This window comes from Polyodon spathula, chromosome 6 (assembly GCF_017654505.1).
Source record: "Polyodon spathula isolate WHYD16114869_AA chromosome 6, ASM1765450v1, whole genome shotgun sequence".
In the NCBI taxonomy this organism is placed as follows: domain Eukaryota; kingdom Metazoa; phylum Chordata; class Actinopteri; order Acipenseriformes; family Polyodontidae; genus Polyodon; species Polyodon spathula.
In genome coordinates, this window is record NC_054539.1 from 36,470,697 (window position 1) to 36,493,769 (window position 23,073).

The 23,073-nt window shown below is 42.6% G+C and overlaps 1 protein-coding gene across 1 annotated transcript in view; it reads right to left on the reverse strand.

Moving 5' to 3' along the window:
• LOC121317672 (phosphatase and actin regulator 2-like) overlaps nucleotides 1–23,073 on the reverse strand; it is a 130,188-nt gene that overhangs the window by 23,869 nt on the left and 83,246 nt on the right. The window contains exons 4-5 of the mRNA XM_041253835.1: nucleotides 17,985–18,107; nucleotides 1,264–1,834 (exon numbers count right to left, since the gene is read on the reverse strand). Of these exons, the coding sequence (XP_041109769.1) occupies nucleotides 1,264–1,834; nucleotides 17,985–18,107 (694 nt within the window). The remainder of the gene's footprint in view (nucleotides 1–1,263; nucleotides 1,835–17,984; nucleotides 18,108–23,073) is intronic.

The following is a 23,073-nucleotide window of genomic DNA, read 5'->3' on the forward strand; positions in this document are numbered from 1 at the left end:
GTTATCACAAACATTTGAAAGCAATAATAAAGGTAAAAGGAGGAGCCACGAAATACTAAAGCAGGGGTGCCAATACTTTTGTCATGAACAAATATTTGAAATTGCTTCAGTGCTTTTGTTTTTTTATAAATATTGTTTGTTAAACTACCAGAAATTATGTATTTTGGTCTTTGTCATATCAATTAGTGACGGAGGCGAAGGCCCAGCCTACAGGTATGTATTGTATTGTTTAATCTTTTGTTTTGGCCCCGTGACAGAAAGACAATGATTCTTGGTGGTAAATCTCCCTCCCAACTTGTGAGGGCACTAAGTAACGGGAACAGAATAGTCTGGACTACTTGACATGACACTTTGTTCCTAGGGTTAAAAGGAAGTTGGTCATGTAGAAGACAGACAGAGCTTCGGTACACTAACTCATTGACTTGGAAAAGGGAAATGATGTGGCAGCCGTGGATAACAGGAGAGTCTGCAATCATTGAGTATAAATAGGGGTTGAAGCGATGTATGTGTTCCTTTGCTGGTTACGAGAAATAACCCGGAAGGACCTGTGCAGTATTGTGATAACGTATTGTGAGTGTTTGTTTTGTCTACAATTGTTGCTTGTTGTATATTAATAGACAGCTTGCATGTTCCGGAGCTGTCCCTAAAGGCCAGCACAAAACCCGGAACAGCACTACACTATTGTTAAACTGCATGCACCCAGGACTGGTGAACGTGTTTGTACATTGTGGTAGGGATACCTGTGTTTATTGTTTGGGACTTGTTATTATTTACCTGTGCATTACACATTGCTGTGTATTGCCGGGGATCATTGTTTGGTCACCAGAACTGGATTGTATAATAAAAGTACTTTTCTAACTGGAATACAAATTTCAGTCTGTTCATTGCACACTGCATCACTCCTTTGCATCAACCACTTTGCTAAAGGCCCTTACGCCTTTTTCTTTGTTTGTGTTTAATGAAAGTGTGCTTTGTGCTTTAGACTGCAGCTTCTGTCTTTGAGTCTCTAATTCCTGCCGGAAACAACTTGGGCCATGATGCTATTCTGTCACAACAAACCATGTTAGTGAGGTTTCTAAGTGACTCAGGTCCTCAGCACAGTGTAGAAGGTAGAACGTCTGACTTTTAGCATTCACCACATAGCAGCATCTATGCCAGACATGCTGCATAACAGGAATACTAAAACTGATGTGAGAAAGGACTTTACCTTTAAGCTAAGTTCTATTTAAAAAAAAAAAAAACACTAGATGTCAGTGCTCTTACCAAGATTCATTTCTCCCAGAAATGTTCTTGTCTTCAGCTTGAGGTCTATTGGTTTCCTTTCCATTGTCCTGCACCTCTTCAACCTGAAGCTGATCACAGGAATTTGAACTGGATTCAGATGGAGGCGGAAATGAAGCATTCTCTTCTACAGCAGATTGGCCATTTGGTGGCTCTTCAGCAGTTATGTCAAGAGGGGCATTGGCTGGCAGTTCTGGAGGTGAAGGCTGTTCCGGAGCTGACTGTTTGCGGAGTAAAGAGCTGGGTAGCAGTTCGGATTCGGCAGGCTCTTTACAGACTGAGTCACCAGCCTCTTCCGCTTCTGGAAGGCAGCTGCTGGGAGTGGGTCCAGGAGTAATCTTCGGGGAGTTCGTTGTTGGAACTTCATGATGCTCTGGTTGCTTTGTAGGTTTCTTCTGAACCTTAGGGTTTCCAGAGTTGCCTTTCTTGCCTGCTGAACTGTCCTTGAAGCCTTTTTGCCGAGCTGTAGAGGTTAACAATGATGATGGTGTTGAAGATGATGGTTGTGAAACTTGCTTTGAAGAAGCAGCTTTTTTAGGTTGAGAGGATTTGACTAAGATAAAGACAAAAAAATGAATTTTAATAGTTGTATCCATAACATTTTTTGAAGACATGTCATTCTACCTTCTCTATATGGTTAAAAGCAATCTGCAGTTTACAGCAATCAGGAAAGTAAAGAACAATTAGTAAAGGAAATACATTTCTAAAATATAGAGGTTAGTAACATACCTCCCCTGTCACAAATGTACGTACAAATTAGAACCAGCAGCACCATGAAACATCAATTTGAACATTTGAGAACACAGTCATAAATCACTACTCACATTTTAGAATTATTATTTACTTTGAGCTGTCCTTTCATTGAAACATCATTAGCATCTTTAATTGTGCATCAGGTCACAGTAGCTCAGCTACCTACTGCAATAACTTAAGTTTACTGCAACTTAAGTTTTGAATAGCTGAAAGACAGGGTGAAATTCTGCCAGTGCTCATTGGTACTCCATAATGGGACCTATTTTAATGCCAGGACTGGGTGTTATTTAATCTGCTTTTTATCCAACACGCATGCATTTCATCCACTTTAGAAAAAAGTCCTGTTTGTTACAGAAACTAAACAACCATTAAAATATTCTTGAAATTAACCAAAGGCAATGGGTGATCTATTTACTTTAGTTCTTGGCAACAAGATCTTGAGGAGAGGTTATTTGAACTTTGGTGCCAATCATTATTAACCCAATTGGTCAGTCTCATCCGCCTATGGATTAATAATAATATTAATATTAATGTTGTCGGAACCCTCCCCTGGTCGACCAATAATTCTTTAAGAAATAGAAAGTAAGATGGTTGTTCATTGCAAGAATGACATCTGGATAATAATACTGGACACTGGTGACTGTGTCCAGTATTATTATTGTGGGGCGCATAAAGTTTATTATTTGGGCTGCAATCCCTTGTTTTACCCTCCGTGCATTACACATTGGTGTGTATTGCCGGAGATGTATTGTTTGGTCACCAGACTCCCTTTTCCAAACAGATTACAGTCTCCTGTCTTTCTTTGTTTTTGCACAAGCTGGCCAATCTCCACCGCCAGAGTTCGACAGGGTTCTCCCCCTTCGAGATCTTGTATGGTGACAGCCTCGCGGCATCCTTGATCTGTTGAGAGAAGGGTGGGAGGAGCACAAAGGCTCGTCCCAAAATGTAGTGAAGCATGTGCTCCTACCAAGATTAAACGAGGCATGTGCTCTTACCAATAATTAAATGAGGCAGTCTTCCCAGCGACAGCGAGTGGGAGAAGTACAGGCGTGGAAAAGTACAGAGCAGTTTCGAAGCAGAAAGGAGAAATTGCATCTTTAATTGCTTTAATCAGAAAACAGAGGACATTGGGGAAACACAGCAGCAGCTCAAAGTCAAACAGCCATGTGTGTTTTTCTGATAACAAACAAGCTGAAAACCCGGAGCAGCTGATAAGCTCAAATTCAGCGCCGTTCTGAGACACGGGCGAGGGGAGGAGCCAACAGCACAGCAGAACAACGCAGTTAAACGAGGCAGTCTTCACAGCGACAGTGAGTGGAAGCGACAGCGAGTGGGAGAAGTACAGGCGTGGAAAAGTACAGAGCAGTTTAGAAGCAGTTTGAAAGCAGGCTGTCGGCTGCAGAAGAAACTAAACTTCAAAAATGGTCAACATGGTCAATGGTCAATGCTCAATATGGTCTTCAAGCCAGTAATCTGTGACACCTGCTTGATGTGGGAAATCGGAGAAAACCCAGAGGAGCTAAACCAAGTGTGCGTAAAGTGCAGCGCGATCCAGGATTTGCATAAACTAGTAAATATGCTAGAAATGGAGCTGAAAGAAGTGAGACAGCAACAGGATCTTGAGGAACTGGGACACCCACAATTGAGAAATTGCATCTTGAATTGCTTTAATCAGAAAACAGAGGACATTGGGGAAACACAGCAGCAGCTCAAAGTCAAACAGCCGCGTGTGTTTTTCTGATAACAAACAAGCTGAAACTCGGAGCAGCTGATTCAAATTCAGCGCCATTCTGAGACACGGGCGAGGGGAGGAGCCAACAGCACAGCAGAACAACGCAGTTAAACGAGGCAGTCTTCTCAGCGACAGCGAGTGGAAGCGACTGCGAGTGGGAGACGTACAGGCGTGGAAAAGTACAGAGCAGTTTCGAAGCAGTTTGAAAGCAGGTTGACAGCTGCAGAAGAAACTAAACTTCAAAAAAAAAACCCTCAACATGGTCTTCAAGCCAGTAATCTGTGACACCTGCTTGATGTGGGAAATCCGAGAAAACCCAGCGGAGCGAAACCAAGTGTGCGTAAAGTGCCGCGCGATCCAGGATTTGCATAAACTAGTAAGTATGCTAGAAATGGAGCTGGAAGAAGTGAGACAGCAACAGGATATTGAGGAACTGGCACACCCACAATTCATGGAAGTCTGCATCACCCCTAACAGACTGAAAGCCACCAGGGAGATAGAAGGTCAGAACAGCTGGGTTCAGGTAGGCAGAAGCAGGGAAAAAAAGAAACTTCGTCAAACACAACCACCAGATATCAAAACAACCAACAAATTTGAGTCACTTCAGAATTTTGATGAGCAGAACCAACAACAAGAGAATGAAAGGAACAACATCCAGGACCCTATTGACAGTGGTGACCAGACAGCAAAAAGAAGGGAGGTCATGATTGTTGGGGACTCCATATTGAGAAACACAGCAAGTTCAATTCGCAGTTTGGACCCCCTTACTACAACAGTGTGCTGCCTTCCGGGAGCCTCGGTCAAGCACATCACTGAAAACGTGGACAGGCTCCTAGAACGAACAGGAGACGACCCGGTAGTAGTCGTCCACATCGGTACAAACAACATTGGAAGAGACAGACCAAAATCCCTGCAAAACAAATTCAGAGAGCTAGGAAGGAAATTAAAAGAGAAAACCAAAACTGTGGTATTTTCTGGTATACTACCCGCACCTTGCAAAGGACCATATGGACAGCTGGAAATAATTAATCAAAACGAATGGCTGAAGACGTGGTGCACACGGGAAGGCTTCACCTATCTTGATCATTGGACCACATTCTACAACGAGGACTATCTGTATAGACGGGATGGACTGCATTTAAATAACAAGGGAACTAGTCTACTCGGAGAAAAGATCCTCGAGCAGGTTCGGAAGCATTTAAACTAGAAAGGAAGGGGGGAGAAATCAACAAAAAAACAGAAGGGAGACCGCATCAAAACAAGAACAACAACTCAGGTAAGACAACCATTAAATGTATTTATCTAAATGCTAGAAGTATCAGAAACAAAATTCTAGAACTTGAAGCTACTGCACTAACAGGTAACTATGATGTGATAGGTGTTACAGAAACGTGGTTATCTGAGAGTGATGGGGACGAATATAATATTTGTGGGTATACACTGTATAGGAAAGACAGGCAGGACAGAAGAGGAGGAGGGGTAGCGCTATACATAAGAAACAGTCTTGAAGCCCAGGTGTTAAACCTGGACAAAGAAAATAAAACCGAATCAATATGGGTCAGAATAACGGACAAAAATTCAAAAGGCATAATAATAGGAGCATGCTATAGACCGCCAGATTCAGACGGTGAGCACAATAATCTGTTATACAATGACATTAGAAATGTGTGTAGCAAAGGAGAAGCCATACTAATGGGGGATTTCAACTTCCCCCAAATAAAATGGGAAAACCCGGTGGGTAGCACGAAGGATGAAATAGAAATGGTGGAAATGACAAATGACTGCTTCCTAACACAATTTGTGAAGGCACCCACTAGAGGGGAGGCATGCCTTGATTTAGTCTTTTCAAATAACGAAGATAGAATAACTAAAACAGAGGTCAGAGAACCACTGGCAAACTCAGACCACAACATGGTCTCATTTGAAGTGTTTTTTAAATCCCCAAAAGTAAAGACTAAAGCTAAGGTTTACAATTTTAGAAAAGCAAACTATGAAGGTATGAAACAGAGACTAACAGAAGTAGATTGGAGTAAAATAGAGAAAACACCCACAGAAGAAGGATGGTTGTTCTTCAAAAATGTAGTACTAGAGGCGCAAAACAATTATATCCCTAAAGTAGACAAATCTAAATGTAAAACTAAATTGCCAAAATGGTTTAATAGATCAATTAAAAAAAATATTCAGCGAAAAAAGGCACTTTACAGAGCATTAAAAAAGGACCAAAAAGAAAGTACGCAGAAAGAGTACACAGAACTGCAAACGCAAGTCAAAAAGGAAGTTAGAAAGGCCAAGAGAGAAATAGAAATAAACATTGCTAAGGGAGCTAAAACCAATTCCAAAATGTTTTTCCAATATTACAACAGCAAGAGAACATTCAAAGAGGAGATTAAATGTTTAAGAGATACAAATGGCAAAATCATAGAGGAAGAAAAAAAAATAGCAAATATGTTAAATGATTACTTTTCACAAGTTTTTACAAAGGAAGATACTGACAACATGCCCCACATGTCATCCAGTTCCTATCCAGTTTGAAATAACTTTAGCATAACTGAGGCAGAAGTGTTAAAGGGACTAGGAGCTCTTAAAATAAACAAATCCCCTGGGCCGGATGAGATCCTCCCAGTAGTACTCAAAGAAATGAAAGAAGTAATTTACAAACCGCTAACCAAGATCATGCAGCAGTCTCTTGACACAAGGGTGGTACCGACAGACTGGAAAATTGCAAACGTAATACCGATCCACAAAAAGGGAAACAAAACTGAACCAGGTAACTACAGACCAGTAAGCCTGACTTCTATTATATGCAAACTTATGGAAACTATAATAAGATCCAAAATGGAAAATTACCTATATGGTAACAGGGTACTGGGAGACAGTCAACATGGTTTTAGGAAAGGGAGATCGTGCCTAACTAACTTGCTTGATTTTTTTGAGGATGCAACATCCATAATGGATAATTGCAAAGCATATGACATGGTTTATTTAGATTTCCAGAAAGCTTTTGACAAAGTCCCGCACAAAAGATTAATTCTCAAACTGAACGCAGTTGGGATTCAAGGAAACACATGTACATGGATTAGGGAGTGGTTAACATGTAGAAAACAGAAAGTACTGATTAGAGGAAAAACCTCAAAATGGAGTGTGGTAACCAACGGTGTACCACAGGGATCAGTACTAGGTCCTCTGCTATTCCTAATCTACATTAATGATTTAGATTCTGGTATAGTAAGCAAACTTGTTAAATTTGCAGACGACACAAAAGTAGGAGGAGTGGCAAACACTGTTGCAGCAGCAAAGGTCATTCAAAATGATCTAGACAAGATTCAGAACTGGGCAGACACATGGCAAATGACATTTAATAGAGAAAAGTGTAAGGTACTGCACGCAGGAAACAAAAATGTGCATTATAAATATCATATGGGAGATATTGAAATTGGAGAAGGAATCTATGAAAAAGACCTAGGAGTTTTTGTTGACTCAGAAATGTCTTCATCTAGACAATGTGGGGAAGCTATAAAAAAGGCTAACAAGATGCTCGGATACATTGTGAAAAGTGTTGAATTTAAATCAAGGGAAGTAATGTTAAAACTGTACAATGCACTAGTAAGACCTCATCTTGAATATTGTGTGCAGTTCTGGTCACCTCGCTATAAAAAAGATATTGCTGCTCTAGAAAGAGTGCAAAGAAGAGCGACCAGAATTATTCCGGGCTTAAAAGGCATGTGATATGCAGACAGGCTAAAAGAATTGAATCTGTTCAGTCTTGAACAAAGAAGACTACGTGGCGACCTAATTCAAGCATTCAAAATTCTAAAAGGTATTGACAGTGACGACCCAAGGGACTTTTTCAGCCTGAAAAAAGAAACAAGGACCAGGGGTCACAAATGGAGTTTAGAAAAAGGGGCATTCAGAACAGAAAATAGGAGACACTTTTTTACACAGAGAATTGTGAGGGTCTGGAATCAACTCCCCAGTAATGTTGTTGAAGCTGACACCCTGGGATCCTTCAAGAAGCTGCTTGATGAGATTTTGGGATCAATAAGCTACTAACAACCAAATGAGCAAGATGGGCCGAATGGCCTCCTCTCGTTTGTAAACTTTCTTATGTTCTTATGTTCTTATCCTTGGGTGGAGTGAGGCAGTCATCCTTGGGCGGAACCAGCAGGAATTCACCCTCTGCTGGTGGAGGTGGGACCTGCAAGCAGGCCTCCCATGGCGGTGAAGGGGCGGAACCAGCAGGAATTCACCCTCTACTGGTGGAGGTGGGAGCTGCAAGCAGGCCTCCCACGGCAGTGAAGGCGGAACCAGCAGGAATTCACCCTCTACTGCTGGAGGTGGGAGCTGCAAGCAGTCCTTCCATGGTGGTGGCAGAAGCAGAGGCAACTCCTGCTGCTCTGCTCCTAGCTGTGGAGATGGCAGGGCAGAGGCAGCTCCTGCTGCTCTGCTCCTGGCTGTGGAGGTGGCGGAGGCGCAGTTCCTGCTGCTCTACTCCTGGCAGTGGAGGTGGCGGAGGCAGAGACAGTGTATAGTCTCCTGGCGACGGAGGTGGGAGCGGCATGTAGTCTCCTGGCGACGGAGGTGGGAGCGGCGTGTAGTCTCCCCCTGTTGCAGAGGACTGGTGCGGCCCTCCCTCACTTGCAGGGGACTGGTGCGTCTCTCCCTCACTTGCAGGGGACTGGTGTGGCTCTCCCTCACTTGCAGGGGACTGGTGCAGCTCTCCCTCTGGCTGGGTTTCTCCCACCGACGCTGGATACTTGGGAGCCAACGGCAGGAGGGGATCTTGGAGAGGCAATGGCAAGTACTCTTCCCACTGCGGTGGAGGTGAAACCAGCAGGCATCCTCCCTCTGCTGGTGGAGGTGGGAACAGCAGGTATTCTTCCTCTGTTGGTGGAGACTTGGGCTGTGGACACTCTGCCTTCCCCTTTTGGGCTGTGGAAGCACCAACTTCCCCCTCTTTGTACTGTGGACGCACCGAATCCTCCCTATTGGGCTGTGGAGGCACCGACTCCTCCCTCTTGGGCTGAGGATGCACCGACTCCCCCCTCTTACTCAGGCGTAGGACATTAGGGCTCCTCCCACTCAGGCGTAGGACGTTCGGGCTCCTCTCACTCATAAGTAGGTTGTTCGGGCTCCTCCACCTCTGGCTCCTCCTCTAGGCAGTCCTTGTTCTCATGCCCATAGACAATGCACAGGGTGCACCAACTTGGCTCCTTCGGCTTCCTCCTCACCTTTTCCCCTCTCTGCCTCCTCCTTACCTTCCTCTCCTGGGCCTCCAGGTGCTCTGGCTCCAGCCGCTGACATGGAGACTGCCCCTCTTCTGTATCTGGGAGAGGGCAGTCAGCCACTCCATGCCCATAGCGTTTGCACAGGAGGCACCATCCCGCCGGCTCTCCCAGGTCTCCGCAAATGCATCCAAGTCCTCATCAGGAATTTCTCTGGAGGCAGTCATCTTAAACCAGAGCACCTGCTTTGGCTGCTGGGGAGGTTGCTACTTTCTCCGACTGCTTTTCCCCATTTTTTTTTTTTCTCCCAAACACACCACAACAAAAAAACACTCCTGGTCTGATAAAATAAAGGGCGCGTTGGCCAAAGTAAAGAGAATGACAAACAAACAAACAAACAAAGTGGACGGACAGAAAACAAGTACCATGCTGGAGCTCCCATTCTCCGTTCACGAACACCAAGTGCGTGAAAACATGTAGCTTTTATCAGCTGTACTGAGACTCGATTGCTAATCAGTCATCAAATTGGATTCTCAGCACAACTGCACGTGAATTAATAAAAGTCCAATTCCCCATCCTCACATACTATTTTACCTGCACGTGAAGTGCTGTGCAATCCTCATGCCTAAATACAAATATACATATTAAAAATGGGAGCGCAACTACTCCGTAGTCAAAAAGGAGTTTGGCCATTAAATGGGCTACTCGCTCTTTACTATACTACCTACGGGGGCATTCATTTGATCTTGTCACAGACCACCCCCTACTCAAGTGGTTAAGAAAAATAGGAGGATAGCAATGCCTAGATAACTCTGTGTTATTTGGCACTGCAACCGTTCATGTACCATATGGTACACCGTGCAGAGAAAGATCATCAAAATGCAGATTATTTTTCCTGGGAGGAGAGAGTAATGGGTTAGGGTTAAATCCCTTCCTGGATATCTCTGCCCATTATCCCATTGAAGTGCTTAAGCTTCATGATGTTTCTTCAATGAGGAAAATAGTCTTTTATAGAACAAATATATTACTCTAAACAGTATTTTTTTTGTAAAACAGAAACCATGACCTACACAATGTATTTACATGTAAAAATCTAAAACGAAATAAATACTGATGGACAGGTTCCTCTATACTATAAGATCAATTAATTAATTCTAGAACCAAATTTTATTGCAAATGCATAAGTAGTTCCCTTTCAAGTACGAAATGTAACCATCACCGAATAAGAACATAAGAACATAAGAAAGTTTACAAACGAGAGGAGGCCATTCGGCCCATCTTGCTCGTTTGGTTGTTAGTAGCTTATTGATTCCAAAATCTCATCAAGCAGCTTCTTGAAGGATGCCAGGGTGTCAGCTTCAACAACATTATTGGGGAGTTGATTCCAGACCCTCACAATTCTCTGTGTAAAAAAGTGTCTCCTATTTTCTGTTCTGAATGCCCCTTTTTCTAAACTCCATTTGTGACCCCTGGTCCTTGTTTCTTTTTTCAGGCTGAAAAAGTCCCTTGGGTCGACACTGTCAATACCTTTTAGAATTTTGAATGCTTGAATTAGGTCGCCACGTAGTCTTCTTTGTTCAAGACTGAACAGATTCAATTCTTTTAGCCTGTCTGCATATGACATGCCTTTTAAGCCCGGAATAATTCTGGTCGCTCTTCTTTGCACTCTTTCTAGAGCAGCAATATCTTTTTATAGCGAGGTGACCAGAACTGAACACAATATTCAAGATGAGGTCTTACTAGTGCATTGTACAGTTTTAACATTACTTCCCTTGATTTAAATTCAACACTTTTCACAATGTATCCGAGCATCTTGTTAGCCTTTTTTATAGCTTCCCCACATTGTCTAGATGAAGACATTTCTGAGTCAACAAAAACTCCTAGGTCTTTTTCATAGATTCCTTCTCCAATTTCAATATCTCCCATATGATATTTATAATGTACATTTTTATTTCCTGTGTGCAGTACCTTACACTTTTCTCTATTAAATGTCATTTGCCATGTGTCTGCCCAGTTCTGAATCTTGTCTAGATCATTTTGAATGACCTTTGCTGCTGCAACAGTGTTTGCCACTCCTCCTACTTTTGTGTCGTCTGCAAATTTAACAAGTTTGCTTACTATACCAGAATCTAAATCATTAATGTAGATTAGGAATAGCAGAGGACCTAATACTGATCCCTGTGGTACACCGCTGGTTACCACACTCCATTCTGAGGTTTTTCCTCTAATCAGTACTTTCTGTTTTCTACATGTTAACCACTCCCTAATCCATGTACATGTGTTTCCTTGAATCCCAACTGCGTTCAGTTTGAGAATTAATCTTTTGTGCGGGACTTTGTCAAAAGCTTTCTGGAAATCTAAATAAACCATGTCATATGCTTTGCAATTATCCATTATGGATGTTGCATCCTCAAAAAAATCAAGCAAGTTAGTTAGGCACGATCTCCCTTTCCTAAAACCATGTTGACTGTCTCCCAGTACCCTGTTACCATATAGGTAATTTTCCATTTTGGATCTTATTATAGTTTCCATAAGTTTGCATATAATAGAAGTCAGGCTTACTGGTCTGTAGTTACCTGGTTCAGTTTTGTTTCCCTTTTTGTGGATCGGTATTACGTTTGCAATTTTCCAGTCTGTCGGTACCACCCCTGTGTCAAGAGACTGCTGCATGATCTTGGTTAGCGGTTTGTAAATTACTTCTTTCATTTCTTTGAGTACTACTGGGAGGATCTCATCCGGCCCAGGGGATTTGTTTATTTTAAGAGCTCCTAGTCCCTTTAACACTTCTGCCTCAGTTATGCTAAAGTTATTTAAAACTGGATAGGAACTGGATGACATGTGGGGCATGTTGTCAGTATCTTCCTTTGTAAAAACTTGTGAAAAGTAATCATTTAACATATTTGCTATTTTTTTTTCTTCATCTACGATTTTGCCATTTGTATCTCTTAAACATTTAATCTCCTCTTTGAATGTTCTCTTGCTGTTGTAATATTGGAAAAACATTTTGGAATTGGTTTTAGCTCCCTTAGCAATGTTCATTTCTATTTCTCTCTTGGCCTTTCTAACTTCCTTTTTGACTTGCGTTTGCAGTTCTGTGTACTCTTTCTGCGTACTTTCTTTTTGGTCCTTTTTTAATGCTCTGTAAAGTGCCTTTTTTCGCTGAATATTTTTTTTTAATTGATCTATTAAACCATTTTGGCAATTTAGTTTTACATTTAGATTTGTCTACTTTAGGGATATAATTGTTTTGCGCCTCTAGTACTACATTTTTGAAGAACAACCATCCTTCTTCTGTGGGTGTTTTCTCTATTTTACTCCAATCTACTTCTGTTAGTCTCTGTTTCATGCCTTCATAGTTTGCTTTTCTAAAATTGTAAACCTTAACTTTAGTCATTTCTTTTGGGGATTTAAAAAACACTTCAAATGAGACCATGTTGTGGTCTGAGTTTGCCAGTGGTTCTCTGACCTCTGTTTTAGTTATTCTATCTTCGTTATTTGAAAAGACTAAATCAAGGCATGCCTCCCCTCTAGTGGGTGCCTTCACAAATTGTGTTAGGAAGCAGTCATTTGTCATTTCCATCATTTCTATTTCATCCTTCGCGCTACCCACCGGGTTTTCCCCATTTTATTTGGGGGAAGTTGAAATCCCCCATTAGTATGGCTTCTCCTTTGCTACACACATTTCTAATGTCATTGTATAACAGATTATTGTGCTCACCGTCTGAATCTGGCGGTCTATAGCATGCTCCTATTATTATGCCTTTTGAATTTTTGTCCGTTATTCTGACCCATATTGAGTCGGTTTTATTTTCTTTGTCCAGGTTTAACACCTGGGCTTCAAGACTGTTTCTTATGTATAGCGCTACCCCTCCTCCTCTTCTGTCCTGCCTGTCTTTCCTATACAGTGTATACCCACAAATATTATATTCGTCCCCATCACTCTCAGATAACCACGTTTCTGTAACACCTATCACATCATAGTTACCTGTTAGTGCAGTAGCTTCAAGTTCTAGAATTTTGTTTCTGATACTTCTAGCATTTAGATAAATACATTTAATGGTTGTCTTACCTGAATGGGTATCTACCTCCTAAAGACCCGAATCCTGAATACTTTATACCAAAGCTGCTCTTGTGTCCTGTGACCCCGTCTCCCAGGGGTGTTGCTAAGAAAGGGAGTCTGCTAAGAAATAAATAATAATAATCAAAAGTACTGCAATCTCAGATCTCTGTGCCTTTTTTCCTTTCAAGGCTGACCTGATCGGAGAGCATTGTTCAGGGAAGGGGGTAGGAGTCACATCGTTCACCCACCGGTATTAATCCTTTATTAATCCATGAAGTTGATTTTAAGTGCCCTGCTCGGCTAAAATATTGTTTGTTTTTTATTATGTGCCGTACACAAGTACATTAAATTAAATATTTCAAATGCATACATCATGTATTTTATGATATTTTAGCATTAGCGATATATTTGACATATATACACATTTATATATTTTAAATACATAAAACATATTATTTCATATTTTTCATATCCAGAAAAAAGGTCAATTTTGGTGAAAAAATTATAAAATATCTTGATGATATATTTGTAATACATTCTACTTAAATCAATAATGATGTTGGGAAAATGTAAGATTCATACATTTCTTATTATATGTTAAAAATATATATTTTTATTCCATATGGGCTACCAGTCGCATTTGGTACGGCCCCTCTCCACAAACCACAGGCCCTCACCACAATAGCTTGATGAGTTGTGCCTGGTGAACAAAAACCTATTCTGTGTGTCCAAAGTGGACAGACTGTAGGCAAAAACTTGGCTGCGCTGTTTGCCGCCTGCAGGCAGTTTAGCATGGGTGCCTGACTGGGACAAAGCCCAGCTGTTGGATGCCCCAGTCACTGCAGGGCATATGTTTGGTCCCGTGGTTAACAAGCTGCTGCAGTGCTAGGGTATCCACGAAGGAGATGGTAAACCAGCGGCAAACTGACAACTCAGGGCCCAGCAGCCCCAAAAACTGGCACAGCTGGCTGCACCTGCTGACAGAGGTAATGCTTGGGACCGGCCCGCAGCTGCTCAGTGAGGAGTACATAATAGGTTCTGCTACCCTGCACAAAGACAGAAGGTACAGGCTAAGCCACAGGTGAAACAACAGCCCTAGCAGTTTGCTGACACAGGCCCATGGCCCCTTCTCAGGGAGCCATCTGGACTATTGGAGTTAGTGCACAACAGATATCTGGGTGCTTTATACTGTTCAGATCGGCTGTTCAACAATTCAAGCCCGGTTCCCCCTCCTTTTCACTGTGGTGTCTCAGGTAGCAGTTTTACTAAAAAAAAAAAAAAAAAAAAAGGCTATTCGCACGATAGATCCCCTCGAGTTGGAGGAAGGGTTCTACTCCAGGTACTTCCTAGTGCCCAAGCAGGATGGTGGCCTCAGACTGATTCTCAACCTCAGTCAGGTCAACCTGTATCTGAGCCGAAGGCGGTTTAAGATGTTCACAATCAGGTCAGGCGACTGGTTCACCACGGTGGACCTTAGCTCCTGAGTGGCCAGCTGTGGAGACTACCCAAGTGCCATGACCTGCTCAGCCAGGCACGGGACCTTATGGCATCCTGACCCATTAAGCCTGCAGCTCTGGGTCTGGCCCCTGAACGGCTGCATTTGAGCTTTCGAACAGGGTCACTGACACCCTATAGAATGCCAAGCAGCGTCCACACATTCCCAGTATGTGGGTGACATCAGACCAGGAAGACACAGGAAAGTACTGCAGGTTGAGATGCAAATACACTCATATTTATGAAATACTAAATCAAACAAACAAAAGACTTCTACAAAACAAAACGTCATGGTGGCCAAAACAGACAATAAGGCAAATAGCTATTGGGCTGGTTTTAATCCACCATGAGTAGCAATTGTTATTTTTCCCTCTCTCTCTCTCTCTCTCTCTCTCTCTCTCTCTCATTAACTGGCTATCAATTACCTAGTTTATCCCTCAACCACATTCTGCATGAGATTTCTAATACGCGTGGTCAGCAGTATGTCAATAAATCATTAGCTGCTGACCATTCTCACAAGATGTAGTTTGGTAGAGACGAGAAGCAAACATCGTCCCTGCCAAACTATTAAACTATAACAATAAAACACAAACATATTTCAATAATAGCAACAGTAAATAACAGTTTTTCCCCTCCACGTTAAATGTCTGTCTGGCAGCTTGCCATGTCAAGATTGACTCGGTCTCCCCAGGGGCTCACTTCTTGGAGGGGCAATTTTCTCGGTGGCTTCGACCACCTATGAAGGGCATTGTCCCGCAATGAAGGCTAAATGCGGGGCTTAATGCACTCTTGAAGCCGCCATTTGAACCCCTACATTCAGCTGAGCTGAACTTGCTATCTTTTAAGCAACTTTCTTGCTTGCTATCACCTCCGCAAAGTGGGTGAGCGAATGCAGGCATTCTCTATCGCGAAAGCCTGTGTTTTTTTGTTTTTTTTTAATACAGAGACCAGTACAAACGTCATGCTTCGCACCAATCTTGCCTTCTTGCCGTAGACTTTTCATGTCAACCATTCTGTGGAATTAGAGGTTTTCCATTCACCTCATTTCCAGTCTGACAGCTCCATACACTCTGCCCAGTTTGGTTCCTGGAGTATTATGCTGACAGGACAAAGAGTTTGAGGCAGTCTGAACATTGTTTTGTCTGCTATGCTACCCTGTCTAAGCAGCAGCTGCCCAAGTGGATAGCAGACACAGTCAAGACATCCTGTGAGCTGGCCAACTTGCCAACTCCAGAAAAATTCACAGCCCATTCCACCAGGGGCCTTGCAACTTTGTGGGCTTTATTCCAGGGTGCATCTGTCAAGGACATATGCAATGCTGCAGTGTGGGCTACTCCCCATACCTTTATTAGGTTCTACAGGCTAAATTACATGTATCCTCAAAACCCTGGTTTTGAACTAGAGTGTTAAGGGTGGCTTTCCAATCAACCCTTACAACACAGACAAAGAGGTGAAATTCTCCCTCAACTTGTTACCCTAGCTACTTGTTACTGGGGTTCTGAATAGTAACGCACAGGGCAGACTCTTGGCTTAGCCCTGTAGCATTCCAGTTGTTCTGCAATCATTATACTTACCCATTCGATAATGGTTACACTTCATTCTTGAAAGGGAACATTAGGTTATTATCACAACCCTGGTTCCCTGAAATATAAATGTAACCATTAACCTTCAAGGTTGCTGCGTCCATTATTGACAGCAGGCTTGAAGGAAAAATGAGGCTGAGATCTGTAACTGTAGTCTTTTTGATCCCTCGGGGGTGGGGTCACGACTGTGTTACAGGGTCAAAGACCAGCTTTGGTACGAAGTATTCAGGATTTGGGTCTTTAGGAGGTAAATACCCTTTTGGTTATGGTTACATTTCTATTTCAGGGATTATGATAACAACCTAACATTCTCTATTGTGACAAAGAACAACATGCAAAAAAAAAACAAAGTACATCTTTCACGATCTGCAGCACATTCTACAAACCACAGAACTCCCACACAAATGTTTTAGGTCACTTCAGAGAACTTGAACATGCAATGTTCTCATGATTCATTTGCAAAGATAGCAGGATATCAATAGAAGGAAAAACCATGTAAGCAGCAAACTCATTGGCAATGCCCCAAAACAAGCAAAAATGCAAAACAAGCAAACAATGCACATAGGGTAGGATTTCTTAAAATTACTTTGCTAGCTTAATTGGTAGCATTATAGTCATGAAAGGAAAGTAGAAATGTAAAAAAAATAATAATATTTACACTTTTGCTAAACATATTTTTGTATCATTATATATATTTTCACTTTTTATTATTTTTTAGCAAAATACTCAGTAGAGAGAAGACCTTGATAAACATGCCCATAAATGCATAAGATTTTTACTTATTCATAAACTTTCTCCCTCACATTTTGTAAGAAGTCAGTGTTTATAAAGGGGGTCCACCACAGATCAGTTGGATTCCAGGCTGCATACGTGACACACCAACACGAACCCCATTCGAACTCACCGTTCACACGATTAGTGATTTGTTAAGTTTGTTTAGAAGGAGGGGTGTGTAGTTGCTTACTCAAGGGTTTTCAAATAATTGTTTTCTATGAATGTTTAAACAAACATCTTATTGTCTTATTGGTGATTGAATACGGATTTTGACAAAATGATAACGTACAAAATGTGCTGTTTTCTAAATAGGGGAACCCTTTTGAAAGTTGACCACAGTAAAAGCAAAGTATAATGAGGTATAGTGAAAGTATGGTAAAGCATAGGTAAACACTATAAAACCCAGGAGACGTATGGTAAAGCATATTTAAAAACATGGGAAAATGCACAGAGTAACCAGGAGAAGACTGCAACATTATGTTGAGAACAATGAGTATGTTTACAATGATTTTTGGGACAACAGAATGGAACCTTTTTCTTTTTTTAAAACTTTGAGGTCATCATACCATCATTGTATTTTTTTTTCTTCCAAATTTTGAAAATGCACATTTAAATCGTGGTATCAAAATTGTGTCAATTTTCATTGATAAAGTAGACCTCCTGAATTGCCTAAAATGCTTATCTTACAAAGTTGTTGTAAATACCCTTTTTTAAAGCAATGCACGTTTAATTTATATTATTATCAGCCTCTATGCAATACCAAGATTAAAATGATTTAGCATAAATAACAGTTAATTTGCTTCATTCCAACTTCTAGCGGTTCAAAGTATATAGAATATGAGATATAACTAATAAGCAACGTGTTCAACAGCTTGTATGTGTGGAACTGTTTTTTCTTCTGTGTTGTTTCACTGTCATGAAATATGTCAATCATCATCCAGTTTTTTGATTATCTGAACATTCGTCGATTGCAATATTGGTATTGTTTTGAACACTAAGACTGGGCAGTCCTTGGAATATTTCATGTATTTAATCCAAAGGCAGTCATGACAAAAACTTAATTCTTATTCTTACTATTGCATTACCTTTTTTGTCTTCCGTTGGTGATGTTTTCTTCCCCTCTTTGAAATCCTGCATTTCAAAGTCCACTTGAATCTCTTCTGTGACTGGCTCTATGCGGATAGGCACTGTTTGTCTGTTTGATGTTTCTGTGTTAACAGTATCACATAATTAAAATGATAAAGTAACATTTTGTCTGCTATTTTAATACCAACTCAAATAAAACAATAAAAAACACTTGACTATGAAAGCAGAAAATATATGAAACTAACATACATATCTCCCACAAATTATACAAACCAGTGTCCCTGAACCATTCTGAACTGCAGTGTGATTTACATGGAAAGTATGTTCACTAACAAAACAAATTAATGCCCATGCAATGTTTAAATAAATTCAGGTTCCTAAGACTTAGCCAACATTAGCATTACCTAGGGTTGGAACAATTTATGATAACTCTGTAATATTGTATCAAATGGTAAAAAAAATTGCATTATAAAAATAATTACCAGAAATTTATCGGAAATGTACGATATTGTATTCTTTATGAAGATTTTTAATGACAGCTGAATGTGATATTTCTAATTTAATTATTCCAAGTATTCCATCTGTATAGTATATCTTGTAGTGTATCAGAGCAGCCGACACTTCTGCCCTGGTTGTGTGCATACCTAAACTCAATGGCAGTTTTCAGTGTTGAGTCAACAAAAACTAAACGGTCACCATTTGCGGGAATTTAGGAATGCTTTGTTGATTGATGGACGTCATTGTAGTGGCTGCTGCAGCTGTCTGTGAGGATTTGTGTAGAGAAAAAATGATAGAAATATCTGACAAAGCAGATTCTATGATGGAAGCTGTGGCTCTAATGGCAGCTTAATTATACAAAGCGCAATGCAGAGACACGTGCAAAAGTGTGCAACTATGACCCAGACTGGGTCAATGTCTATTCCAAAATAGATTTCGCATTTCAGACTTTCTCAGAGCTCAGTGCTGGTATATGCTAATCCTTAGCTAATTCTCCCTTAGTGTTATACAATAAAACTACTCCCCATACAATAATAATGTCTTATGGTTACTTTTTTGCAGTTTGCACTGTTTTCTAAATTTATAATTGTTTAATAGTATAGTTATATTTAAGATTTATCATTTTGAAGCTGATCTATTTTGTAGCACAGTTTGATGGGAGCTGTGGGTGCCACCGTCTCTTTTTTGTTGCGTAGCTCACCAGCTCTTAAGCTGCATCCACACTGGACGCGAGCGATGCGAGCGAAGTTGCCGATGTCACTCTACACCAGATTCAACTTGGAAATGATCCAAAAGACTGGAAGTAAATACATGACCCTGCCCGCGCATTCCTATTGGACATACCAGAGATGGGCTGTCCCGTGACAAACCAGGTCTTGTTTTGATAAAAGCTTACCACCCTGATCTCCAGCAACTCCGTTGTAAAATAAAGGTTGGACTTTTTTTAACATCCCCATATATCCAACAGTTTTATCGTTATCATATACAGTGCAGTCCGTTTATAAGAATCACATCCGTCCCATGTGTTTTTATTCTTATAAGTGGTTTATTCTTAAAAGCGGACTACATGATTGCATTCACTAACAGATAACACAAAAAACATACCTGCACAATGCAGTGGCACAGTTACGTTTGATTATAAACAAAGCAGTGTTTCCTGCATCATTGCACTATCCACACTGCGTACATGCCTAATCACACAAGATGTGATCCAAATCAAATTCCAAAACAGCTTTTATTGGCTGTACACATCATTGCACTTGATCAAGTACCGTATTACATGTAGTCAGTTTGCCCCAAAATGATTCTTATAAGCGGATTGCTTGATTATTTTACATTGGTTGACTATTTTACATAGGAATGATTTGGCCCCAGTGGTTTTGATCACATGTGGTTGATTCTTTTATAATTTATTCTTATAAATGGACAGCACTGTATCAGCAGTAATTGTACAGTTGTACTCCTAGTATTATTATTTTTTTCTTCTTGGTACCTAGTCTGATTTGACAGCAGACAGCTGGACAATAGCAGTATGGTTGAATTGATATTTTCAACAAAATATATATTTTTTTGTTATACATTTATATATACAACTTATTGCAATCTCAATTGTGCTTCTTTACAAATTCCGCCATTGATCCTTTTCGCTAACTTCTTTCAGTAAAGTGCAACATCATAATAATAATAATAATAATAATAAGCTGGATAAATTTGGGGACATCATCTACGCATATGGAAGCGAGAGTTGAAAAAAGGAAGGACAAAGTACAAACTATTCCTGGAAAGTCTAAATGGCAGCAGGAAATTGAATACTTAGTTAAAGAAAGAAGGCATCTGAGGAATCAATGGAGAAGAGCAGAACAAAATCAGAAGGATGGACTCAATCTGTTACAAAGGGTCATAAAAGCTAAGCTTGCAACATTGCGCAGAGCTGAGCACCTACGGAAACACTACAAAAAGAAGAAGCGTGCGAGAGCTAACTTTTATAACGATCCATTCAAATTTGTAAAGAAGTTATTCACCAGTGAGAAAAATGGCACACTAAAATCATCTAAGTTTGAGCTAGAGAGATATTTGGAGGAAACACATACAGATTCAAAAAGGCAGGAGCCTATGTCAATTCCTTCAGACATATCAATCCACCAGAATACCAAATGGATGACTGTGCATATACAAGGGTGCTTCTGGAGTTCTACAAATCCTGTGGAAAGATGAAAGTGGCATGGGAAAAACAGGTTGTACCAAGAGCATGGCGCCGAGCAGGTGGAGTCTTTACACCAAAAGAAAAGGATTCTACAAGCATCGGTCAGTTTCGTCCTATTTCCCTATTAAACGTAGAAGGTAAGATTTTCTTCAGCACTATTGCTCAGAGATTGTCAACCTACCTATTAAAGAACTGCTTCATTGACACTTCAGTACAAAAAGCAGACATTCCAGGTTTCCCAGGATGCTTAGAATACATTAGCGTAATCTGGCAACAAATTCAATCAGCAAAAAAGGAGAGGAATGAGCTCCATGTAAAATTCCTGGTTTTGGCTAATGCATATGGTTCAGTGCCACATGAACTTCTTTGGGCAGTGTGACGGGGGACTGCCCCGTCTATATGAGTGTGTTTGGAACTGGCAGGAAGGGGATTAAATTCCTCCCTGCCAGGAAAACATGTGAAAATGTGGCTGGAGCCCTAATTGAATAATCTGTAATTATTGATTAATTGGGCTCCAGCCTTAGGGGATAAAAGCCAGGGGAGAAGCCCTGGCTGGGGGAGGTGTGTTTTCTGTTTGGGAGTTTGCTTTGTGTTGGAGAGTTTTGTGTTTGGAAGAAAGGTGTGTCTTGTTTAAAATATTTGAAACCTGACCATTTACTTTGTGAGTTCACTTATTATTTCTGTTTGAACCTCTTTCTGTTGGCCCTTGTGCCTATTTATATTATTTTTTATTTTTATTTTTTTAGAATTGTTGAGTGGAGAGCAGAATGGGCAAAAAGCAGAGGCAGCAGAGGAAGCAGCAGCAGCAGCAGCAGGGGCAGCAGCCACCACCACCAACCCAAGCCCTGTGGGAGGACCCAGCAAGCTTGTTCCCGTGGTGCACCTGGTGCAGGAAGGAGGAGGTCCTGTCCGGATGGGCCACTAGCTGACTGGTGTGGGCGCTGTGAGCTGGATGGCCACAGCTGGGCAGAATGCCCCTACAACCCGGACCAGGAGCAGCTACCAACCCAGTCCTCGGCAGCCACCCCACCAATACCGCCTTCACCACCATCATCGGAGATCTGGGAGTGGTTGGTGCACCCTGGAGCGGACCTCTTCCACGACCTTCCCATCGCCATCAACACACTGTGGCATCGAGATGGGGAGAGGTGGGAGGAGTGGGAGAGAGACATCACTCGGGGTCTCATCACTCTGGCATACCTGGCGATAGACATGGGGGAGATCCCCCACCTTGAAGAAATGGGGGTGAAACCGCTGCTCTCGCCCAGAGAGGGAAAGCCGCTGCCATCGCCCAGAGAGGGGGAGCCGCTGCTCCCAGAGCCCAGAGAGGAGGAGCCGCCACTCCCAGAGGCTGTTTCCACCACCACCACCAGCAGAGGAGGATTACCTGCTGGTCTTACCTCCACCCTTGGGGAAGGACTACCCTTGCTCCCACCACCACCAGCAGAGGAGGAGCACCTGCTGGTCCTGCCGCCATCATCATGGGAGGACTACCCGTTGCTCCCACCGCCACCAGCAGGGGAAGAGCGCCTGCTGGTGCCACCTCCACCAAGCAGGGGAAGAGCGCCTGCTGGTGTCTTCCACCACCAGCAGAGGGGGAACAGCCGCCTGCTGGTGTCATCTCTCCAGCAGAGGGGGAACAGCCGGAGCTGTCTCTCCCTCCGCCGCCAGCAGAGGGGGAACAGCCGGAGCTGTCTCTCCCTCCGCCGCCAGCAGAGGGGGAACAGCCGGAGCTGTCTCTCCCTCCGCCGCCAGCAGAGGGGGAACAGCGGGCGCTGTCTCTCCCTCCACCGCCAGCAGAGGGGCAATAGCCGGAGCTGTCTGTCCGTCCACCACCAGCAGAGGGGCAACAGCCGGAGCTGTCTCTCCCTCCACCGCCAGCAGAGGGGGAACAGCGGGCGCTGTCTCTCCCTCCGCCGCCAGCAGAGGGGGAACAGCGGGCGCTGTCTCTCCCTCCGCCGCCAGCAGAGGGGGAACAGCGGGAGCTGTCTCTCCCTCCGCCGCCAGCAGAGGGGGAACAGCAGGAGCTGTCTCTTCCTCCGCCGCCAACAGAAGATGCTGGAGGTCCCTCCCAGCCTCTGTACCGGCTGCTGAGGGGAGTGCGGAGACAAGCTGCCCGGCGGCTAAGAGGCACAGCACCGCCCAAGGATGCCTGCACAGCACCGCCCAAGAATGCTCCGACCACTTCACTCAGGGATGCTTGTTCGCCATCGCCTGGGGAGGCCAACTGCTCCGCATCGCCTGGGGTTGCCTGCCTGCCCGCATCGTCTAGAGAAACTCTCACTGTGCTTTCTCCTAGGGATGCTGGTCCATCGTCGCCTGGGGTCGCTGCTGATCCGCCGTCGCCTGGGGTTGCTGTTGGCTGTTGGCTCGCCGTCGCCCAGGGG